Source organism: Brienomyrus brachyistius, chromosome 6 (genome assembly GCF_023856365.1).
Source record: "Brienomyrus brachyistius isolate T26 chromosome 6, BBRACH_0.4, whole genome shotgun sequence".
Lineage (NCBI taxonomy): Eukaryota > Metazoa > Chordata > Actinopteri > Osteoglossiformes > Mormyridae > Brienomyrus > Brienomyrus brachyistius.
The window spans coordinates 370,906-389,929 of NC_064538.1; the positions used below are offsets into that span (position 1 = coordinate 370,906).

At 43.7% G+C, this 19,024-nt stretch overlaps 1 protein-coding gene across 2 annotated transcripts; it reads right to left on the minus strand.

Annotated features, from left to right (window-relative positions):
* Positions 1–801: 801 nt before the first annotated feature.
* nadka (NAD kinase a) lies at positions 802–18,209 on the minus strand. 2 transcript variants are annotated; one of them, XM_049016939.1, is made up of 12 exons: positions 17,998–18,209; positions 14,713–14,905; positions 12,130–12,213; positions 9,104–9,233; positions 8,641–8,749; positions 8,420–8,505; positions 7,459–7,561; positions 6,896–7,050; positions 5,780–5,879; positions 4,244–4,401; positions 3,735–3,817; positions 802–2,981 (listed from the first exon to the last, which is right to left on the minus strand). In XM_049016939.1, exons 2-12 carry the CDS (start codon positions 14,895–14,897, stop codon positions 2,825–2,827), a joined length of 1,350 nt encoding a protein of 449 aa, XP_048872896.1. In that variant the 5' UTR covers positions 14,898–14,905; positions 17,998–18,209; the 3' UTR covers positions 802–2,824. The 2 variants fall into 2 exon arrangements, with proteins under 2 accessions (XP_048872896.1, XP_048872897.1); XM_049016940.1 differs by lacking the exons at positions 12,130–12,213; positions 14,713–14,905; positions 17,998–18,209 and adding an exon at positions 10,121–12,111.
* Positions 18,210–19,024: the final 815 nt, after the last annotated feature.

Sequence of the window (19,024 nt, forward strand, 5' to 3'; positions counted from 1 at the left end):
ACTGACAGGGATCTGGTTCATGGGCCAGGAGGGGTCTGCTCTTCAGTAGAACCATCCTTCTTAGGACTGCTTGCTCAATACAGGATCTAAGCAAAGTAACCGTGAAAAAGTAGGAAGAGTGTTAAATTGTAAGCCCCCTCCCGGCAGGTCACTTTGGAGACCACGCATCCACTAATGAACCTGTCTTAGCTCTGCTTAGTACATGAACGGGTGAATGTTACGGCCCAGTATTTCAATGATTTGCAGATGATTTCACATCTTCCTAAGCAAAGGTGAGCACCAGTTTCCCTCTTGGGATTCAAATACAAGATTTAGCTTTACTTTTAGGGACACCATGGATCGACATATGTGTCAGCTCACCAGTATCACGACTACGGAATTAACACTATTACACATGAGTATGGCATGCAGTCTGCATGTGTTCCCATAATGCAATAAAGCTCCCGCAGGCCAAAGGAATGGTTTATGCCTAATTGCTGTTATTTGTGCACCCTGTGATGGATTGGCATCCGACTGTGTGTCATGAAAATTTGGGAAACGGATGCCAAAAGGGTGTGTTATGCTGTGACAATATGCAGCATGAGCCTGGGCGTCTCCACAGAGGCAGCAGCAATGCTGGTCCAGGCAGCATTGTGCTCATATACTAAGAGAATCCGAGCAAACGAATATGCTGAAAAGAAAGAGCTTTTTTTTTCTTAAGCAGTAAGAAACAGCAAACTGGAACTGAGCAAGCTACAGTTTTACCAAGTCAAAAAACGCAATGTTTCATATAATCTTGACCAATCAAACTCTACAATAAAATCAGGTTTAATACAGTTTTATTAAAACGCCTTGAAAAACAGCAATCTGTATTTTCAGTACGAATGTAACAATTAGAAAATTCTAGCAAGGGCCACAAAATAAAAAAAGACCATAAAGACCAAAAAATTAAATATGTTGACCAAGATTTTTTTTAAATATATGCTGTACTATTTTATATAAAACATACACTCCATCTCACAATGGAGAAAAACTGTGATTAAATTCAATCTTATTATCCAGAATGTTTGCACCTCAGTAGGAGTGGGCAGATCTCAATCAAGGAATGATCATTTAAATCTTCTGTACAAAATGTGTAAACCCAAAAGGTTAATCAGCAAACATTTTCTAGAAGACAATTATTTTACAAGCCTTATATAAAGACTACAGATAAAGACGACTGGTCAAACAAAGTGGTGGGGGGGGGGGGGGGGGGGGTGTTGGGGCCAAGGGGGGTGTACACACATGTAAATTCGAGTATCTACGCTTCAGACAGGGAATCCTACACAGGAACACGTCTGGGTATGTACAGCTACAATGCTGTACACTGGGACTAAAATGCCAGTCATTTGTAAACAAAGGTAGCTATCAATAAAAGTTTACAATTTCAGGTAAAATGTTACTCCAAAGAACTTGACTAACGGTGGAAATAAAAATCACGTTTAGACAAATCACACACGCATATGAATGCCAGAAACAGTGCTCAGCCCCTCGTGTGCGCATGTGCGTGTGCGTGTGTGTGTGTGTGTGCGAGACACACTGGGTGAGGACAGGGTGTTTAACCTGGGTGGCTGGTAGGTTGGTAAACTGGCATAGAGAGGAAGCTGGCATGTAATATTCACTGTTGATCTGTATGTAACATACTGACAGACTAACATCCCACATTTAAAATACACCAGAAACGTCATGGAAGTTGGCATCAGATAAGAAACACTCTGACTGCGAGGTCCGTTTAGTAGTGCGCAAGTAGTATGTTAAGACTGGATTCCTAAGACTTTGTACACCTCTCCCACCCGAGCCTGCCTCCCCAGTATCAGCTGACCCTGACAGATGCTCTCAGTGCTAGAGGAGTAATCAGCAGGGAGTACTCGAGGAGGAGCACAGAGGGAATACTGCCACTTAGCCATCAAAAGGAGGAACACTTTGAAAAACACTGCTCAGAGCATCGGTCCCCAATTCGGCGTAGATGGGTAATTTGTCTCTATCTGGCCAATACACAGATACGTAAGCCACAGAACTTAAACTTACAAAGGAAAAAGCTTTCAAACGTTAAAAAAAATAAAAAATACTGCACAAAAATTTCTGTGAAACCCAACTGCAATTTGAAAATAATAACAACAACAACAACAACAATAATAATAATAATAGTAATAATAAACACAGTGATGGTCACGCAAGCTGGAGCAGACCTGGCAAACATTTGGGTGACCAGTGATGAACCTGCCTTCATGTACTGCAAGCTCAAGAGGCCAAAAACACACTTAAATAAACTGGATGGGTGTAATTTGCCATTAATGGAGAACAGCTGACAAAAAGCATGGAAACCACAGAACTGTCAACTGCCATCAAGTTTGACCATTTCTATAAACTGCTCTCTTATTCTGACGTTAGGCTGATATGTCTCATTAACATAGCATTCTCTGTTAATTACAATGTTACTAACAGTCCATTTACACTTGTTTTAATATTCCTACATCATAAGGCACCTATACATTTTTTTTATTGCCAAAAAGAGGGATGCTAATTTCAGCTGCTCCCCAACACTTGTTTTTGCCTCTTTGAAAAAGCGTAAAAACAAGTTAAAGTCGTGTTGCCCAGCAATGCCTCCAGATCTGATGTGATTCTGTGGCTACAGAATGTGGCTACAGCTGCACCAGGATCATTAAAACCCGGAGAGCTTGTGGAATCCACACAGAGCTTTACAAAGTGCCAAGAGGAATCCCGATCACACCCCACAAAACCCCCGGGGGTTCAGGAATTTTCACAAAGTGCTCACAACCCCCCCCCCCCACCTCCACCACCATTCTTAACACTCCTCCTCTTCCTCCTCCTCAGAACTTAAGTTATTCTGCCTCTTCCTCACATTCCAGTGCAGACACTGAGCCAGGCTTTCAAACCAGTCGTTCACGGGGTCCCGGAAGCAGATGGAGGGGACGGGGAAGCAGGAGGTGGTGATGGTGATGCTGGGATTTGGAGACAAGACAAGGTAGGTCAGTCAGTCAGTCCAGAAGACAGACGTATAGAGATGTATATAAAATAACAAGCAGCCATTCCTGCCTCTTAGTCCGGTTCCCTTTACACAAATGGGTAAGCAGTAAACTATGTTTTATACGTTACAGCTGCATTATATAGAACTTACTCCTCTTCCTGTAAGGTAGTGTTTCCTAGCCAGGTCCTCAGGACCCCTAGATGGTCCATGTTTTTGCTCCCTTTCAGCTCTCTACCAGAGAGTCCACATTTTTGCACCCTTTCACCTCCCTGGCACTTCAATCCACATTTTTGCTTCCTCCCAGTTCCCTGCCAGACGGCCCACGTTTTTGCTCCCTCCCAGCTGTCTGGGGGTCCTCATGGACCGGACCTGAACATGCAGCTTTCAGGACACCCAAAATGGAGCCTGAACTTTCCATCTACATAAATTTTAGGTGAACAGCCGAGTCTGACTGCAGCCATTTTTAAAATTACACTAGTTACATCACATTTATTTGAGGCATTTATCCAAAGTGACTTACAGTAGAAGGAAGGCTTACAGTTTATACATGCTTCCTGGCATTTAAACCCGTGACCCTTGCATCACTAGTGCAACCCTCTACTTGTTGAGCTACAGGAGCTACATAACCAAAGCTGTGTGCACCACAGGGCTCCCACATGCCGTGAAGTCTGCAAAAACTCCTGCCTGTGAGCACCTGGCCTGTTCTGCAGTAAGCCGAGTGACCAACCTGTCGCCGTGACTGATTTCCTGCCTCTTCCGTCCATCCAGCGAGACCCACGCTGTGTTTCGGGCATCAGGGGAGAGCATGATCTGAGAAGTCAAAGGCAGTTAGCTGGGAGTTAGCTGGCTACGTGCTGGATTTCTTACTGAGCTGGATAACTTGTCAGATTTATAGCAGCCCAGTTTAAATGGGCGTTACCTTCATTCACAAGAGCCCAGTCTACCTCCAAGTTATCTAGCTAACCAACAAATCTCGTTTCATGATACAGGGGCCTGGAGTGAAATCACCACAGCATGTCCTATACTACTAACTCCCAGAAAGCAAAAACAATGCATGTGGCTAAGAAAAAAAACTATTGAATCTATTGAATTGAACTCATGAATCACTGTCTATCAGTGCTAGTTGAAAAACAATTTATGGTTTTGAGAGAACCGCCTCTGTGCTGTCAGAAGCTTATTCCGTTATCGAGGACAACAAAGCAGATGTTGGAGACACCCCCTCTTGCTAAGGCCTACCTTAAGCTCCACCCCTGCAGGTACTACGATTGGACGGAATGAAAGGGAGTGGGGACAGATGGGCGTGATCATGATAGCTGGGACGTTAGGGTGGATCATGGAGGCACCTGCAGCCACTGCATAGGCTGTGCTTCCTGTGGGCGTGGAAACAATCAGACCTGCAAGAGGGACAGAGAGAGAGTCATGTGACTAAGCCTCCTCCAATAACAGCCATAGCTGCTACAACAGCAGCACTTGCAGCTGAGAGCACTGTTTGTTAATCAAATTAAGTCACATACGCAATATCTACTTTTAATGCTAATTTACTACAGGCAAAGCAGAGTGAAAGCAAGAGGCAGAATGTAATAAGTTAAGGTCCCATAGACAACTCAGTTGATCTCAAAGCGATTTTTTTGTGACTGTTTAAGTCTGTGATAAAAGGTGCCCATTTACCAGATTACTTTTGTGATGACTTACTGGGGGGGGTTGAGCTCATCACAAAAAAGCATCAAGATAAGTCTCTTAAATAAATCATTTAATTCAAAGTCAAAATCAATTTTTTTTGTCAGCAGGTCAAAATCAAAGACAGACAAATGATGCTTATTTTGAGCCTGGTGCTCGGGAATCTCCACATGAAAGAGGATAAGGACACAGTTGATGAAGGACACAGGTGATTAAAGACACAGTTGCCCTCCATCTGTGATAACATCCCCCCCCGCAAACTATCACTGGCAAGACTGTCAAATGCACTATATAGGTAAAATAAAGGCTAAAGAGCAGTGTATGGCAGTTAGAGATTAAGCAACTGAATGTGATAAATTCAGAACAGGGTACAAAAAAATATGGGAAAAGGTTGGACATGCTATGCTAAGGGAGCACTTTTCAGGGTGGGGCATCTTGTCAAAACTGAAGGGACAATGGATGGAGTAAAATGCAGGGAGGCATTATAAGAAAACCGGCATCAATCTGCAAAAAAAACAAACTGGAGTTTGAGAAAAAAAATTAACCTTTCAGCAGGTTAATGATACTAAGCACAAGGCCAAAGTAATAAGGCATGATAGTGATTGAGAACCAAAAAGGGGAATGTTCTACAGTGGCCAAGTCAAAGTCCAGGTCTAAATCCAATAGAGAACTTGTGACTTTATTTGAATTTTGCAGTCAACTAGTGACGGTGACCTGGAGAATGACAAATGAGAAAAACCAACCCTGAACAGTGTAAAAAGCTGGTAGGCAGTTATTGCAGCAAAAGGTGGCTCTACAAAATACTCATAGGTCAGGGTTAGATACTTATGCAAGCAGCATTTTACAGGATTTCGAAATTTCTGTTAAAAGATGCTGACAAAAAAATTGATTTTGGCTTTTGAAATCTACTGTGGGAACCTGTAAGTTTGCAAGAAAAATAGCAACAGGAAGAATGTGTGCATGCACAATTTGTAATTCGGGCAAACGCGAGCATTTTTAGGGGCACTTTTGCAGGGCACTGTAGGTCGCAGTAAAGAGTTTCCCGGTGACTGACAAAGCCCACGTCCGGCCTGCCCACTGCGCACGAGGTCTTACCGTCACCCTGCACGGTGGTGATCTGGTGACCATCGAGAAAGAGGTCCACATTGGAGAGGTAGGAGGAGGGGCCTCTGTCCACGACCACCTCATTCAGCACCTACGATACAGAGCATTTGTTTCTCAGGGAGTTGGGAGGGAGCAAAAATGTGGACCGTCTGATGGTCCCTGAGGACAAGCTGGGGAAACACTGATGTAGAAGAATCAGAAGGTCACATGACCTGAGCCTTCAGCCGTGTCCTGTCTCACGTCTTTTCCTGATCCTCAACACACACACACACACACACACACACACACACACACACACACACACACACACACACACACACACACACACACACACACCACTAAAGCAAGACAATACCAAATAAAGCATTAGCACATATGCTCTGGTATTTCCACTAGTGGAAGTTCTCAATTTGTGACAATGATAAGCATTTATATTTTCAATGATCCCTGATATTTCTCAACTCTGAAACAAAATCCTTATATTGAGGAAAAATAAAAATCTTGACGTCAATAAGCAGGTGGCATTTTCACACGTCCTATTCCATCATATCTGAGCCGAGCGACGACCAAAACACATGAAAGGGAGCAAACAGCCCAGGACTCACTGCAAAAAGCCTAATTCACCAGAGAAGGAAAACACAGATCTCAGCAACCACAACCACACACATCCCCAGTTAGGTCTGCCCCCACCATAGAGAAATGACAAATAGAGAAACTCTGTATTCTCAAGTCAGCAGTTTCTGGCTCAGAACACAGCACTGTAAAGCATGCGAGGATTCAGCAGGAAAATGGCGGTGTTCGCCCCCGTGTTTACATCCTAATACCAGGGTAGTATGACAGTCACCTCTGCAGCCCGAATGACTGACTTTCACACAAAGTTCTGCCTGCTACGGCGAGTAATCCCACCCTAAACGGCCCAATGCTGCCGATCCCTCTGCCGACATCATTGCCCAGCATGAAGCATTCAGATGCACTTTCAGCCAGAGTGAGCTAGCAGTTCTCCATTACATTAGTGACTGTGGTTTCAGTAACCGACACAGGAACAGACCTGCAGGTTACTGCCCGGAAGGTGACTCGCACGCTACAGCAGCAGCCAGTCCTGCTTACCTGGTACTGCATGGTCCTGCGAGCCGCCTCGGTCTCACCGTTGGTGACAATCAAGCCCATTTCGTCCACGGCGTCCTGAGCGAAGGCCTTCTTCTCACTGCACCCCCGCACCACCTTCACCTTCAGCCGGCTCCGCAGGATAATGGCCGAATTCCCTGTGCGAGGAAACGACCCGGCGTGAAGTCTGGGCGGCTCTGCAGCCAGCAAGCGGAGCACCGCTGCACGCTGCGGCCATTTCCTGCTGAATCTGGCTGAGTAACGGAACTGGGGGGGACATAACCTCTAGGTGGAAAACCACAGTGACACATCTCCTGACCACAGGCTCTGGCTCTGAAAAAGGTCCTCTGAGCCTGAACAGACCTAATTCCTCACTTGTTTAACTGTATCTAATCTGGGGAACATATGTTCAGGCAGCAATCACAGTGACTGACACAAGCGGCACTGGGACGGGACTTGCGGAATCAAAACCTGGCAGCAGAACACGTGTGCTGAGCAAACACCCCATGAAAGAGGGAACGTGATCTCTGCCCTCCCCCTTAAGTGAGAGACTAGCTCAGGCTCACCTTCAATGACCTGCGTGACCTGCGACTGGTACGTGTCGAAGTTGAAAGGGGTCAGAAAGCCCAGGGAGCCCAGGTTGAAGGCCATCACGGGGGGGACGCTCTCCTAGGGAAGGCAGATGGGGGGGGCACACAGTTAGAAGAGAGACAGTGGAACTGGGTGCTTGTGCTCTGACCTGCCCTGTCAGTCCTGACTAATGGTGCTTTTCCACTGCTACCAGGCACCGAGCTGAACCACGAACTGCTGCTTCTCCCTCGTAAATGACGTGACCAAACCAAGCTGGCTGCATCACCACCATCACTGGCAGAAATGCACAGCCATACTGGTGTACTGTTCATGGATTATCGGAAGGAATAAGCTTATACAGTCTTCTATATATAATAATTCAATATTAGCAGCATTACATATCACGACGTACTGATGCATTCTCAGTAATTCAGAACCTGAAAACTTCTAACCTCCTACTTAAAAAAGTACTGTAGAACAGATGAACAAAATGATTCATGATGCAAATTTACACAAGAAAACGTTAATTCGGCTAGCATTTGATGCTAATATTAAAATTAGCACACAGTAAACCATGACGATACAGTACATCATGTGAACAGTAAATAAACGTCTCTTTGGTTTTACGTCACTGTCGCTCTCCAAACCCGGCTTTTACCGAGCCGACCCGTCTGCAGTGGAAAACCGAAGCGAGCTGGAACTGCACTTTAACGAGTCTCGCTTGGTTTCTGTATGCCAGTGGAAAAGTGACACAAAATATCCCCCTGCTTCTGGTAAATAGCACGTAACAAATGAAGCATCCATATTTATTACTTCTCCCCTTACTATATTTTAAGGTAGTGGTCATCCGCAAGGTTTAAAAAGTTACTTTGGGCTTTTGTTTCTTCAGTGGCGGATATGTAAAAATGAGCACTGGTTGACGCGTTAAGGATTTACATGACAACCGCAGTGACTTGCCTGAAAGAGTGAGGAGGCATACAGTAAGGTCCCATCTCCCCCGAGACAGATGATGAAGTCCACGCGGTCAGAGATATCATCCAAGTCTGGAAACAGATGCAAAGCCTCGTTAGGGATCACAGACAAATGTGACATGAGCAGCAGGGCTGGAAATGCGGCTGGGTGAAGGAGGCGGTGTGGGCGGGGCCAAGGCAGTGGGTGCAGGCGGACGCCAAGCATACCTTCTTGGAACGTGCAAAACTTCTTTTTGACAGCCACAAAACTCTCGTCGCTGGCAATCGCCGGGTCCTCCAGTACTTTCTTCTCCACATAGACGATCAAGTTTTTCACCTAATGGGAGAAAAATGTGCTCAAAATGTGCTGGAAGGCAGGGATCACCATGGAGACAAAGATAGGGGAATGTGGGGCGTGAAATATTCACTCTGAGTGACGAAGGTAAGAGAAAGGGGAACGGACCAAGAAAGAAGGAACAAGTGGTAATCCTGGACATTTCTGTGTAAATAATGTTATTTTGTAAATGCTAATTGCACAGATTGCATTTATAGCGATTGAGTCTGAGCTTAGAGACTTCTCAAACACCCTCCTCTTCAAAGATGTCTTTCTGTTCAGTTTCTGGTTCTTCAAGAATTACCATCCAGCCCCTTGACGTGTGAAGCGTGTTGGCTTCCAGTGCGGTGACCTCACCTCAGTCAGGAATATGCAGAGCTCCTTAAACGGCCGCAGCAAACTGGCGTCTCTGATCTTTTTGATGACAAGGACACTTTTTGGGGGATTGTTCCATGTTAATCTCTGACTGGCCGGGTCCTGGATGTGCCTGAGAGAGAGAGAGAGAAACTTAGTTTCACACTGCGACACAATAAAAAGAAGAAACTAACATTATTTTTGTCCTCATGTGTCCTTCAAAGCAAATCAGCCCTTATAGAGCTGGAACAGTGTGAAAATTTCACTCGCTGAATGTAGAGAAGTGTTCATCTTCCTTTTTTTGAGGCAAAGAGGATGAAAAAGAGCTTCCAGACAGATGACTTGAGGCCAGTATTTCAAAACTGACTGTGTGGAAATCTTGGCTGCTGGTGGGGGTGCCCACTGGGCGGTACGAACCCAGAACACGCACACGTGTTAGCATCGCTGCGCGTACTCACACGCGGCACAATGCGGACAGCCCCAGCTACCCCTGAGCAGGGGAGGACACTGACTCAGCCAGCGCATTCACTGCCTCTTGCTCTTTCCAAAGGCCCCCATTGTCCAGACCTTCATGAGCAAAGACGCCAGTGATGCTCTCCCTGCTCTTCCTCACTACATGCAGAGGTCTTCTTTCCATCTCTCTATAAATACTGCGTCCTCTTCTTCTCTGCTGGCTCGCTGCTGCTCATACTTATACAAAATGCATATAAGCTCACGTATATCGCAGATGTAATAGGCTAGGAGTGCCATAGGATTTTTAAAAAAGCATGAATCAAACAAATGTGTCAGGAAAAAATAAATACCTCTGTCTGGGTGTACACTTACTGCAGTGTACAGCGTCTAAAATATCCCCCCAAAACACATTTTAAAATCAGTTGTACTTCAAATACACGTTTGCTGACGTTCTCCTTTGAACTACCATTCTGCTGTGTCAAACTTCCATGTGACGTTTTTGCACTGCACATCACCCAAATTTTGCTCTCAAACACCAAAAATTGGTGGTTGACCTGAACCTCTCACCATGTCCAGAACCAGTCGTCGTTACCGTCTCCCAGGGCCTGCCGCTGTACATGATGGTTAAACTTCATGGCTTCCTGCATGTGATACTTCTTCAGCCGGGAGTTACAGGCACTGATCATGGCGATATCCTAACGTCCGCTGTGTCGCTTCTAAATGCACGGATTCACGTTAATCGTGCTCAGAAAGCTCCAAAAAGCAGAACGCTGACATACATCAGTCAGGCTTCAGTGCCTTTCACAAGAGACAACTGTCAGCCTTCAGCCAGAAAGGAGTCCCGTTTAAGCGGCGATCCGTGAATAATTTTCATTCTTCCAAGACTGCAGAAGAACAAGAAACTACCAAAAAACTAAATGCTATTTAAAGCTACTGCCTGAAGTGTCTGTCACCCCTTCTGCTCTGGGACGGCCTCAACTCACTCTGCCAGTCACCGCGCTCCAGTGTGCAGCTTAAGATCAGCCTTGTCAGATGACATCACACTAATCCGGCCCCCTCAGAACAAAGCCACGCCCCCTTGGAATCAGCACTCCCAATGTGAGGATTCCAGAGAACAAGGAACTAGATGGACAAGCATGGGATTTCCCAGCATGGAAGAGAAAGGTGCACTATACTGGTCTATATAATAAAAAAAACAAACAGAAGGAGGAGGATTAAAATGACTAAAGATGGATTAAAGGTCAGTGTTAAATTACTTTTCACCCAAGTTTTGAGGAGGGCAGTTGGGGTGTGGTCCAGTGAGTTTCTGGTATGGGTGTGGACATTCTAAGCCTTCATTTACGCATGACAAATATGTGACTGTAATACTACAGCCCCCTGCCTACCCCCACCCCCTGCATCCATTTGTCTGTAAACGAACAGTAGTGAGAGCCACAGACGGAATACCTGTTCTTCCAGATCAAACATGCAAAGGGGACCTACACAAACGCAGCAGCCATTTCAACAGCAAAAACGAAAAAAATATACATGTAATAATACATCACCAATACACTCCAGTGGAAGCACAAAGCTCAGGAATTTGTACTCTCTTGCGCACACGTGCACAAAAAACTGTTTAAATTGAAAAAGAATTTAAACCCTAACCCTAACCCAAGAGTCACTGGGAATAAAGAAATCTTAGATGAACTTAGATGTTCGCAGAAAACATCCGTTCTCTTATGTGTGGGCCGCAGAATCGCCACAATGCAGTACAAGGGACCCATGTTCCAGGAAACAGGGAGAAGCAGGACGTCCCCTGTGTCATTTATCATAAAGGCCTGCAGCTGATTTAGCTCAGAAAAAAGCCCCAGAACATATATTGTATATTAGTGAATGAGAGGCGAACACATGGCCTTATAAGCTGCACGTCATCAGGGCTTCAGGTAGCGACTCTCTCTTCTGCACTTGGGAAGCTAATACATTTGGCTCAGTGCTTTATCAGGCAGTATTACCCTCCCGTCACGACATCACTGCACCAGAAAAAATAAAAACACAAAAAAACATGGTAACAGGAAGGACGTGTTGGGTTAGGTCAGTTGAGATCACATTCACCTTTTCTTTACTGGAAAGAGATTTAGGTCAGAGTTATCAGGGTGGAGGGTGTGGAGGCTCGTTAGCAGGATTTCAGCCCTCTCTCTGGGAGGGGCCGGGGAGGAGCTTAATGGCTCTTGAATATGAGCAGCGCTTCTCAGATAAACATATTTGCCTAACATTAGCTAGAGAGTGAGTTATTCACGACTGTTTCTGGGTTCAGTATAATGAGTAAGTACAAGATTTGTAAGCGTGTAAGTGAATGGTACCTGGAAATATATAGAAAATAAAATGCATAACAATCTCAATGTGCATCTGGGCAATGCAATTATTCAAAAGACTGATTTTCAGAAATATGTCGGCCCAATGGTCTTTGCCAGCAAATATCAAGCAAACATACAAGAACCAGATACTATGGCTCCCATCTCCGGGAACTGAAATACTTTGTGTAGCCGTCCTCATTGGTGCTGGGGGTCCCACGCCCACCCGCAGGCCTGTGGACTCACATCACAGCTTTGGGATTCTGCAGCATGCATGCTTTGGGTCCGAATGTGGTCACGGGGCTCGGTCCATGCAGGGACTGCGTCCTCCTGCAAAACAAAGCAAAGGAGGAGTGAGCAAGCAAAAGCACATCACAGCACTCGCACTGCATCACAGCAAACTGCAGGGGACAGCAAACTGCAGGGGATTCCCCTGGGGGGCGACTCTGAAGGGCGGGGCTGTCACACGATCAAATACCGCTGAGAAGTTGATAAAATGTGCTATTGATTTTGGCAGAAAGGTCTGTCATTCAGAAATACCAGTAGAAACAGGATCAACTCAAAACACAATTCAACTGGAGAACAGTTTACTGACCTAAATGAAACTTAGACAAATTATCAGGACCAAGCCGGTTAACATGGTCCTCATGTTCTTGTCCTTAATTCTAGTTTCACAAATTGTAATTTGGTTATTTTATAAATCCTATACTTAAATTCCATATACCCCATTCCATATACCATCAGAATGTTTTATTCTGACACCAAATAAAAACACAATTTATATAAAAATTGGAGTCATCCCATTTTTTTTTTTTGGGATACCTGCCGAACTGATCCACAGAGGGTTTCCACTTTGCCAAGTTTTATTTTGGTACCTAGTAGTTTTGAAGACTTCCAACGGAAAATTGAGGATAAAATTGATTGAAAACTGAATAAAATGTTCTTGGAATATACAAAGAGAGTAAAGTAAAAAGAGTGAGAGCAGCACTCATAGGACACAAAAAAATCCTTCCCTATCACAGTCCCCAAGGGATGCACCAGGTCACATGACCTTAGTGCACAAATTGTATTAGTGGTCTGGGTCTAATGGCCGCCCATCTGCTACAGGCCTGTTTTCTGATGAGCAGTTCTCCCCGAGTGCTAAAACAACAGAGCGGAAAACAGAAAGCAAACAAGGACAATAGGAAATGACTTCAGGAGGTACATTTTGTTAACTGGTCAGCTGAAAATCCATAATGCTAAAGTATAATGTTTATATTCATGACGGAAAAAGCTTGAACAGACCTGTTTTAATAAGCTGTGACTGAGTCATACAGATGTCAGGAAAAACAACAGAAACATTAATCCTTTGTATGCAAACAATTCTGTACAATGTAACGGTTTTTACACAAGTAATCGTGATGGTGTCCTTAAGCATACAGCAACAGGTCACCCCTTGGGAGGATATGACTGATGAGCGAGCAGAGCACCTGTGGGCCAAGGCTCTGTACCCATGATCAGAAGGTCGCAGGTTCAAACCACGGCCATGGCAGAACAATCACAGGTTTGTGGGCCCTTTAGCAAGGCCCTTACCCCCCAGCTCCAGGGGGGGCCGCACATTGGCTGACCCTGTGCTGTGACCCACGCGGCTAAGGAGAGCATGAAGGGGCAGACAAAGAAAATAGTTCCAATGTACTCATACTTGTACAAATGGCAAAATAAAGTACTTATCTATTTAAGTGTCTTCAAACAGAAAAAATCTGATGTTGACAGTATTTTGGTCGACAAACTATAAGATCACATGTTTTGATAAATTAGGCAATACTACCATTTTTCTATATTGTTTGATTTAAAAGTAACATTTTTAGATAAACCTTAGAAAGTAGACCAGTTTTCTGTTGTTAATAGTTAACTGGACTAGATAAGATGTATAAATTATTAGCTTCCCTTTATATAACCACCCTACCAAAGGATGAAATGTACTCAACATATGATAGATAAGGTATCATGATACTAAACAAAAACCAAACATTTTCATATTCTATTGTTGAGCAGAGAGATAGCATTATTTCCAAACAAAAAGAAAGGCCACTTTATTTGGGACCATCGTTCTGGGCTGTTGTTTCGAAACCATGGGCAACCCTGAAAACGTACAAGTTAGCAATCGGCAAAGGAGGGAAGGGGCCGTCCGTAGAGGTCGCTCAGCTGGGAAAGGGGGTTAAGCCACCAGCTGCAAAGCCTTGACACTGATACTTACTTGATCGGCTGACACTGCATGTGCGTGACTCTTACTCTGCCTATCCAACACGACACCTGTTAAATATTCACCTTTGGAAAGAAGATAGTGACTATCGCCGAGTAACGAAAACGTCAAGGATGGAACCTTGCAATGCACCGGTCAATTACAGTTGCAATCCACAAAGCTGCATTCCATCAGTGTCTCCGCATAAAGAAACAAAGGAATGGGGAACACAAAAGGAACGAGAAAAACTGGGAAAACATCAGAGGAAGGAGGAGAACGTTCTAGGCCTAACAGGTCCAACAACATTTTGTGGCAATGCCACTTATCGTTCATCCAAAGCTATAGGATACATTGCCAAATGAAATGGTGGCTCTTAATCATTTTTGCCTCTCTCTCACCTCTGATGTACACAATTCAACAAATGAATCATCAAGACTTTTACTGGCAAAACCAAGCATGACAGTTGTTGCATACAATAAGAGGTCTGGAGGTCACCCAGGAGAGGAACCGCCCCTCTAGTCTAATATGCAGCATGTTGACTAGGTAGCATTTTAGGGACAAAGAAGGGGAAGTAAAAACCCAGGTCATGTGGAGAGGGGCTACTGTACCTGAAGCTGGCAGAGCCGATCAGGGCGTGAGAGGTCGACAGGCTGCGGCCCTTGAATCGGCTATGGGCTGGGTGCGCTCGACCAGGCGGCTCCATACCATCGTGGCCTGGGAGGTAGTATGGCAAAGAGCCTGTGTCGGACTCCGAGGCTCGCCAGGACCAGGCCGCTTCTCTGCGTTCATCCATTGGCTGCTCTGGAGGTGGAAGGATGGATAAACATCAGCCCTCCCATTATACCTGAACAGCAGCAACCTCTTCTTTACTTCACTGGATCAATAGAAAGACAATTTCAATGATCTCTGTAAAAACACCACCAGAGCAGCAACCTTCATTTCCAACAATCATTCAAACCACAGGGAAGTTTAGTTTTACACAATTAATCTGAGAATTTCTTCATACAAGCATCAGTGAAGCATGACTATGGCTTGAACTTCCTTATGACCCCCCTACAGGGAACTCCATTTGAATGGGGCTATTGACAAAGGCGGTGTTCTTCTAGAAACAGTACATAAAACCCATATAAAAACAAGGGAATCTTCAGGTGAGCTTTCTTAATGATCATTTCTTTACTGTGTAGACCTATATTTTGCGTCAAAGCTTTACTTTTAATTCTGATTCCCCCGATCAACATTAATAGAAACGATACATTTCCAGCCCAAGTAAAAAAAACAAACAAATACCATCCTAATCGAAACACTATATATTAGCAATAACAATTCGGAATAAAGAACAGCAAAAAGCACAACGAAACATGAGAAGACAATGCGTTTGTATAATCAAGACATAAGGTTTGCAAACGGCGTGTTTATCCGACACGCCCCACAGGTGAGTCCGGCCGGCACGGGGCGGCGCTTCACCTTTACTCCAAAGAAATATACGATCAGGATACGCGGTTAAAAGGTGTGTGATTGGGTGGATGTTATTTTGCTGGAAACTGTGTTGAAAAAAATCGGTGCTGATTTTCGTAACCCATGACTAAAACATCTGGCTGAAAATGTCAAAAACAAAAATATATTTTAAAATATTTTCTCTTTATATATATATATATATATATATATATATATATATATATATATATATATATATATATATATATATATATATATATATATTTTTTTAGAATATCCTTCAGCGGAAAGCAATTATTTCGAAACTCGAAACAGACATTCCGGCATCAAAGAAAGCCCGATAAGTCGTAAGTGACCGTAAATCGAGGGATTTACGTGGGAACATTATGTGGGAACAGACTTAATTTTTATTTCTAACTCTGCTTACAAATGAATACTACTTTGTTATTACTGTTAATTTCAACCCGTAAAGCCGTTAACTCACCGTTTTTCAAACAGTCTGTGTTGAACCTCAAATAGTATGTTAGGAAACACATTAACACTAAGTGATTCATTTGCGTAGTCGCCCCCCATTAAAATCTTTAATTTAAAAGTGCAGCATGATTCAATAGGGCCTAAACACATTTTTGAAGATTAGACATAACATCTACAACGATGCAAAGCCATCAGGTTGACAACGTGTAATTAATAGTTTTTTCATATTCATGCTTAAAATACATTATGTACCTACTATTCTACTTCGTCCAAAACAAACTATTCGTACATTACTGCACTGTTAAAAATAAATAAGTAACACTTGTCAGAGGTAACAAAGATAGCAGCCATCTCAGTGTCGTTAGATCTCCCGTATGATCAGATGGCCCTATCAGAACCATATTCTTCTATTACATGTAGGACCAACCATGAACAGACTTTACCCGGGTTCAGTTTTGCGGGTGCAAACAGTGATGTCAAAAGGAAGTGATAATCTGTTCATCACTAGATTTCTAATCTTCAGTTTTCCATGAATCTTTGGTGCTACAAATACGTAAAACGCAAGCAGAGCAGTCGAAAATAATCACTGGGAGTTTTATCATCGTCAACAACAGATAGTACTACAATTACTACTGCTGCTGCTACCACCGTGACATTCTCAGTGAAATTAAGCATAAATTGGGGCATTTAAAAATTATTTACATTACACCTTTTGGCTAAAAGGAATCAAGTCGGTCCACTTCGCCCAAAACAGCTGTAAGTAAAACAAACTATTCGTACAGTACGGCGGTGAATGGCGCCAAGGCCGGCAATGTCGGCTGGGAAAACCAGGGAGGAGCATATTCATAACCACACCACCAATTAGCACACCCATAATAATTATTATCCATCTATCCATCCATTTTCCAAACCGCTTGTCCTACTGGGTCGCGGGGGGTCCGGAGCCTATGGGCACGAGGCAGGGAACAACCCGGGATGGGGGGCCAGCCCATCGCAGGGCTAATAATAATTATTATTATTAATAATAATAATAATAAATAATAATAATAATAATAAATCCAACAATGTCTTACAATCAACCAGTTTTACAAAGACAGAACATTCTGTACGCACACTGTTGACATTCACCATATAACTCTAACTCTAATGAATGAAATCGCGGAGTTATAGTAAAACTGGCTAGTTTGAAAGTGCAGAAACCCACTTAGCAATTGTATCTAAGGATTTAGTGTTATTTCGGACAGAAACCTCTATATATTTTACATCTGACCAAAGCAGTAAGGCAAGCTTTATCCACTGAATATGCCAGCCACACTGATTTACAGTAGGAAATGCACGACTGACGTTTTCCATTATAATTCAATTACCAATTAAGATTTAATTGGCTGAAACGTGAAACTGACAATTTAGCTAAAGACCACTCCTTACACTGCACTGTTCTCGGTTGCTCAACTGGCCAAGAGGCTAAAGAAATTCTTTTTTTCCCCATGTGCTAATGTCATCTGCTGGTGACACGTAACGCACAAATATGTCAGTGATCCGTTGAAAGCTTATTAAATGAAGACAAAACTTCCGAATTAAAAAACCCCACACTCGCTGAAACACCATCGCGTAAAGGAACGATATCCTTTGCTATTAAAACTGTCATAACAGACTTACAACGGCATGAAATTAAACAGCTTGACCAGGTGAATACGTGCCGGAGATACATTTTTTGACACTTATCCGAAAAGTAGGAGGAATCGTCCTACGGTAATATGATCCAGTCAGTTATCCACCTCGTCTCGGGTTCCCGATACATCACTAGAAACATTAAGCGACGCTCGCACTAACTTGCGCGCTTTATCGCGTTAGCAAGCCGCATCGTTTCGAGTAAGTCTACAGAAGACATCTGGCGAAAAACCGACTATATCAACACATTAAATAACACAAGACTGCCACATTTAGCTAGGCAGCTAATTTACCTTAAACTGTGCGTGTAGTTATGCTGCACAAACACACTTCACAGCAGTTCTTCCACACCGGTCTCTACGTCGATGAAGAATAAATCCTTATTTTAAGCGAAACCCATCGCTCTGTTCTTTTTTATCCAGCCTACTGCTACGTAACCAGCTAGCCGCGATATTCGCACGTTCCCCCTTTCGGCTTTCCTTACTGCCGCGGACTGAGAAGCGCACGCGCCGGTTCCGCGTGGGCGTCACTTTTCCTGGAACGTCACCGATCTGCTCGCGAGGGTCCGCGAGCGCCACCGCGTGTCACTGCTATCAAAACCCATGCCGTCATATCTACGCGACGGATGAACAGAAAAGCCTTTTTTTGTGTGATTTAAAAATCTATGAATTTAACATTTTATTAGCGATACCACATTTCTTAAACAAGTCAAAGTATACTTTCTCAATTTCTTAATTGTGTGGGAAAAAAAAACATTGTGTTAAGCAGATATTGTAATTGCACTGTAATCTGCAAAGCTGGTGATTTGAAGGATTCAAATTTGAAGGGTTCATTATCATTCATTTATTGAGACCAGGTAGGATGCAAAATCTGCTGGATACCAGCACTCCAGGATCAGGGCTGCCAACCCACCCTGAGATTGGCCACTGACCACATTTTTAACACTGCATTGTGGTGCAATGCAGGACAAGTCAATAATATAGGCGGCTGCCCAGGGGGCACTGGTTTAACAAAGTGTCAATTATCTGCCAAACTGGGCTTAGACAGAAATGAGGAGGAGTGATTAAGAATCTGAGATATATTAATCTTTCATGAGGTGTTTGAGGGCAATTCCCACAGGCAGAAATTCAGAACTATGCTTGAATCCACTAAATATCAGCGGCGGCTATTTTATACACATTTAGCAAGTAACCCCATCATGTTCCATATTAAAGTTGTCTTTAATAAGCCAGTATAACAGAAGGTTATTTCAAACAAATGACCTGCTACAATGTCAGATGTCCAGATGAGAATACATTTACAGATTGCCTAGAATGTTTT

Bases quoted from the DNA above. Each gene is read 5' to 3' on its own strand.
- nadka (XM_049016939.1), bottom strand. From the start codon at position 14,897: ATGGATGAACGCAGAGAAGCGGCCTGGTCCTGGCGAGCCTCGGAGTCC. The intron at 8,506-8,640 runs GTATGCTTGGCG...ATCTGTTTCCAG, and splicing joins GTTTTGCACGTTCCAAGAAG to ACTTGGATGATATCTCTGAC. The intron at 4,402-5,779 runs GTAAGACCTCGT...TCCCTCTTGCAG, and splicing joins CACCACCGTGCAGGGTGACG to GTCTGATTGTTTCCACGCCC.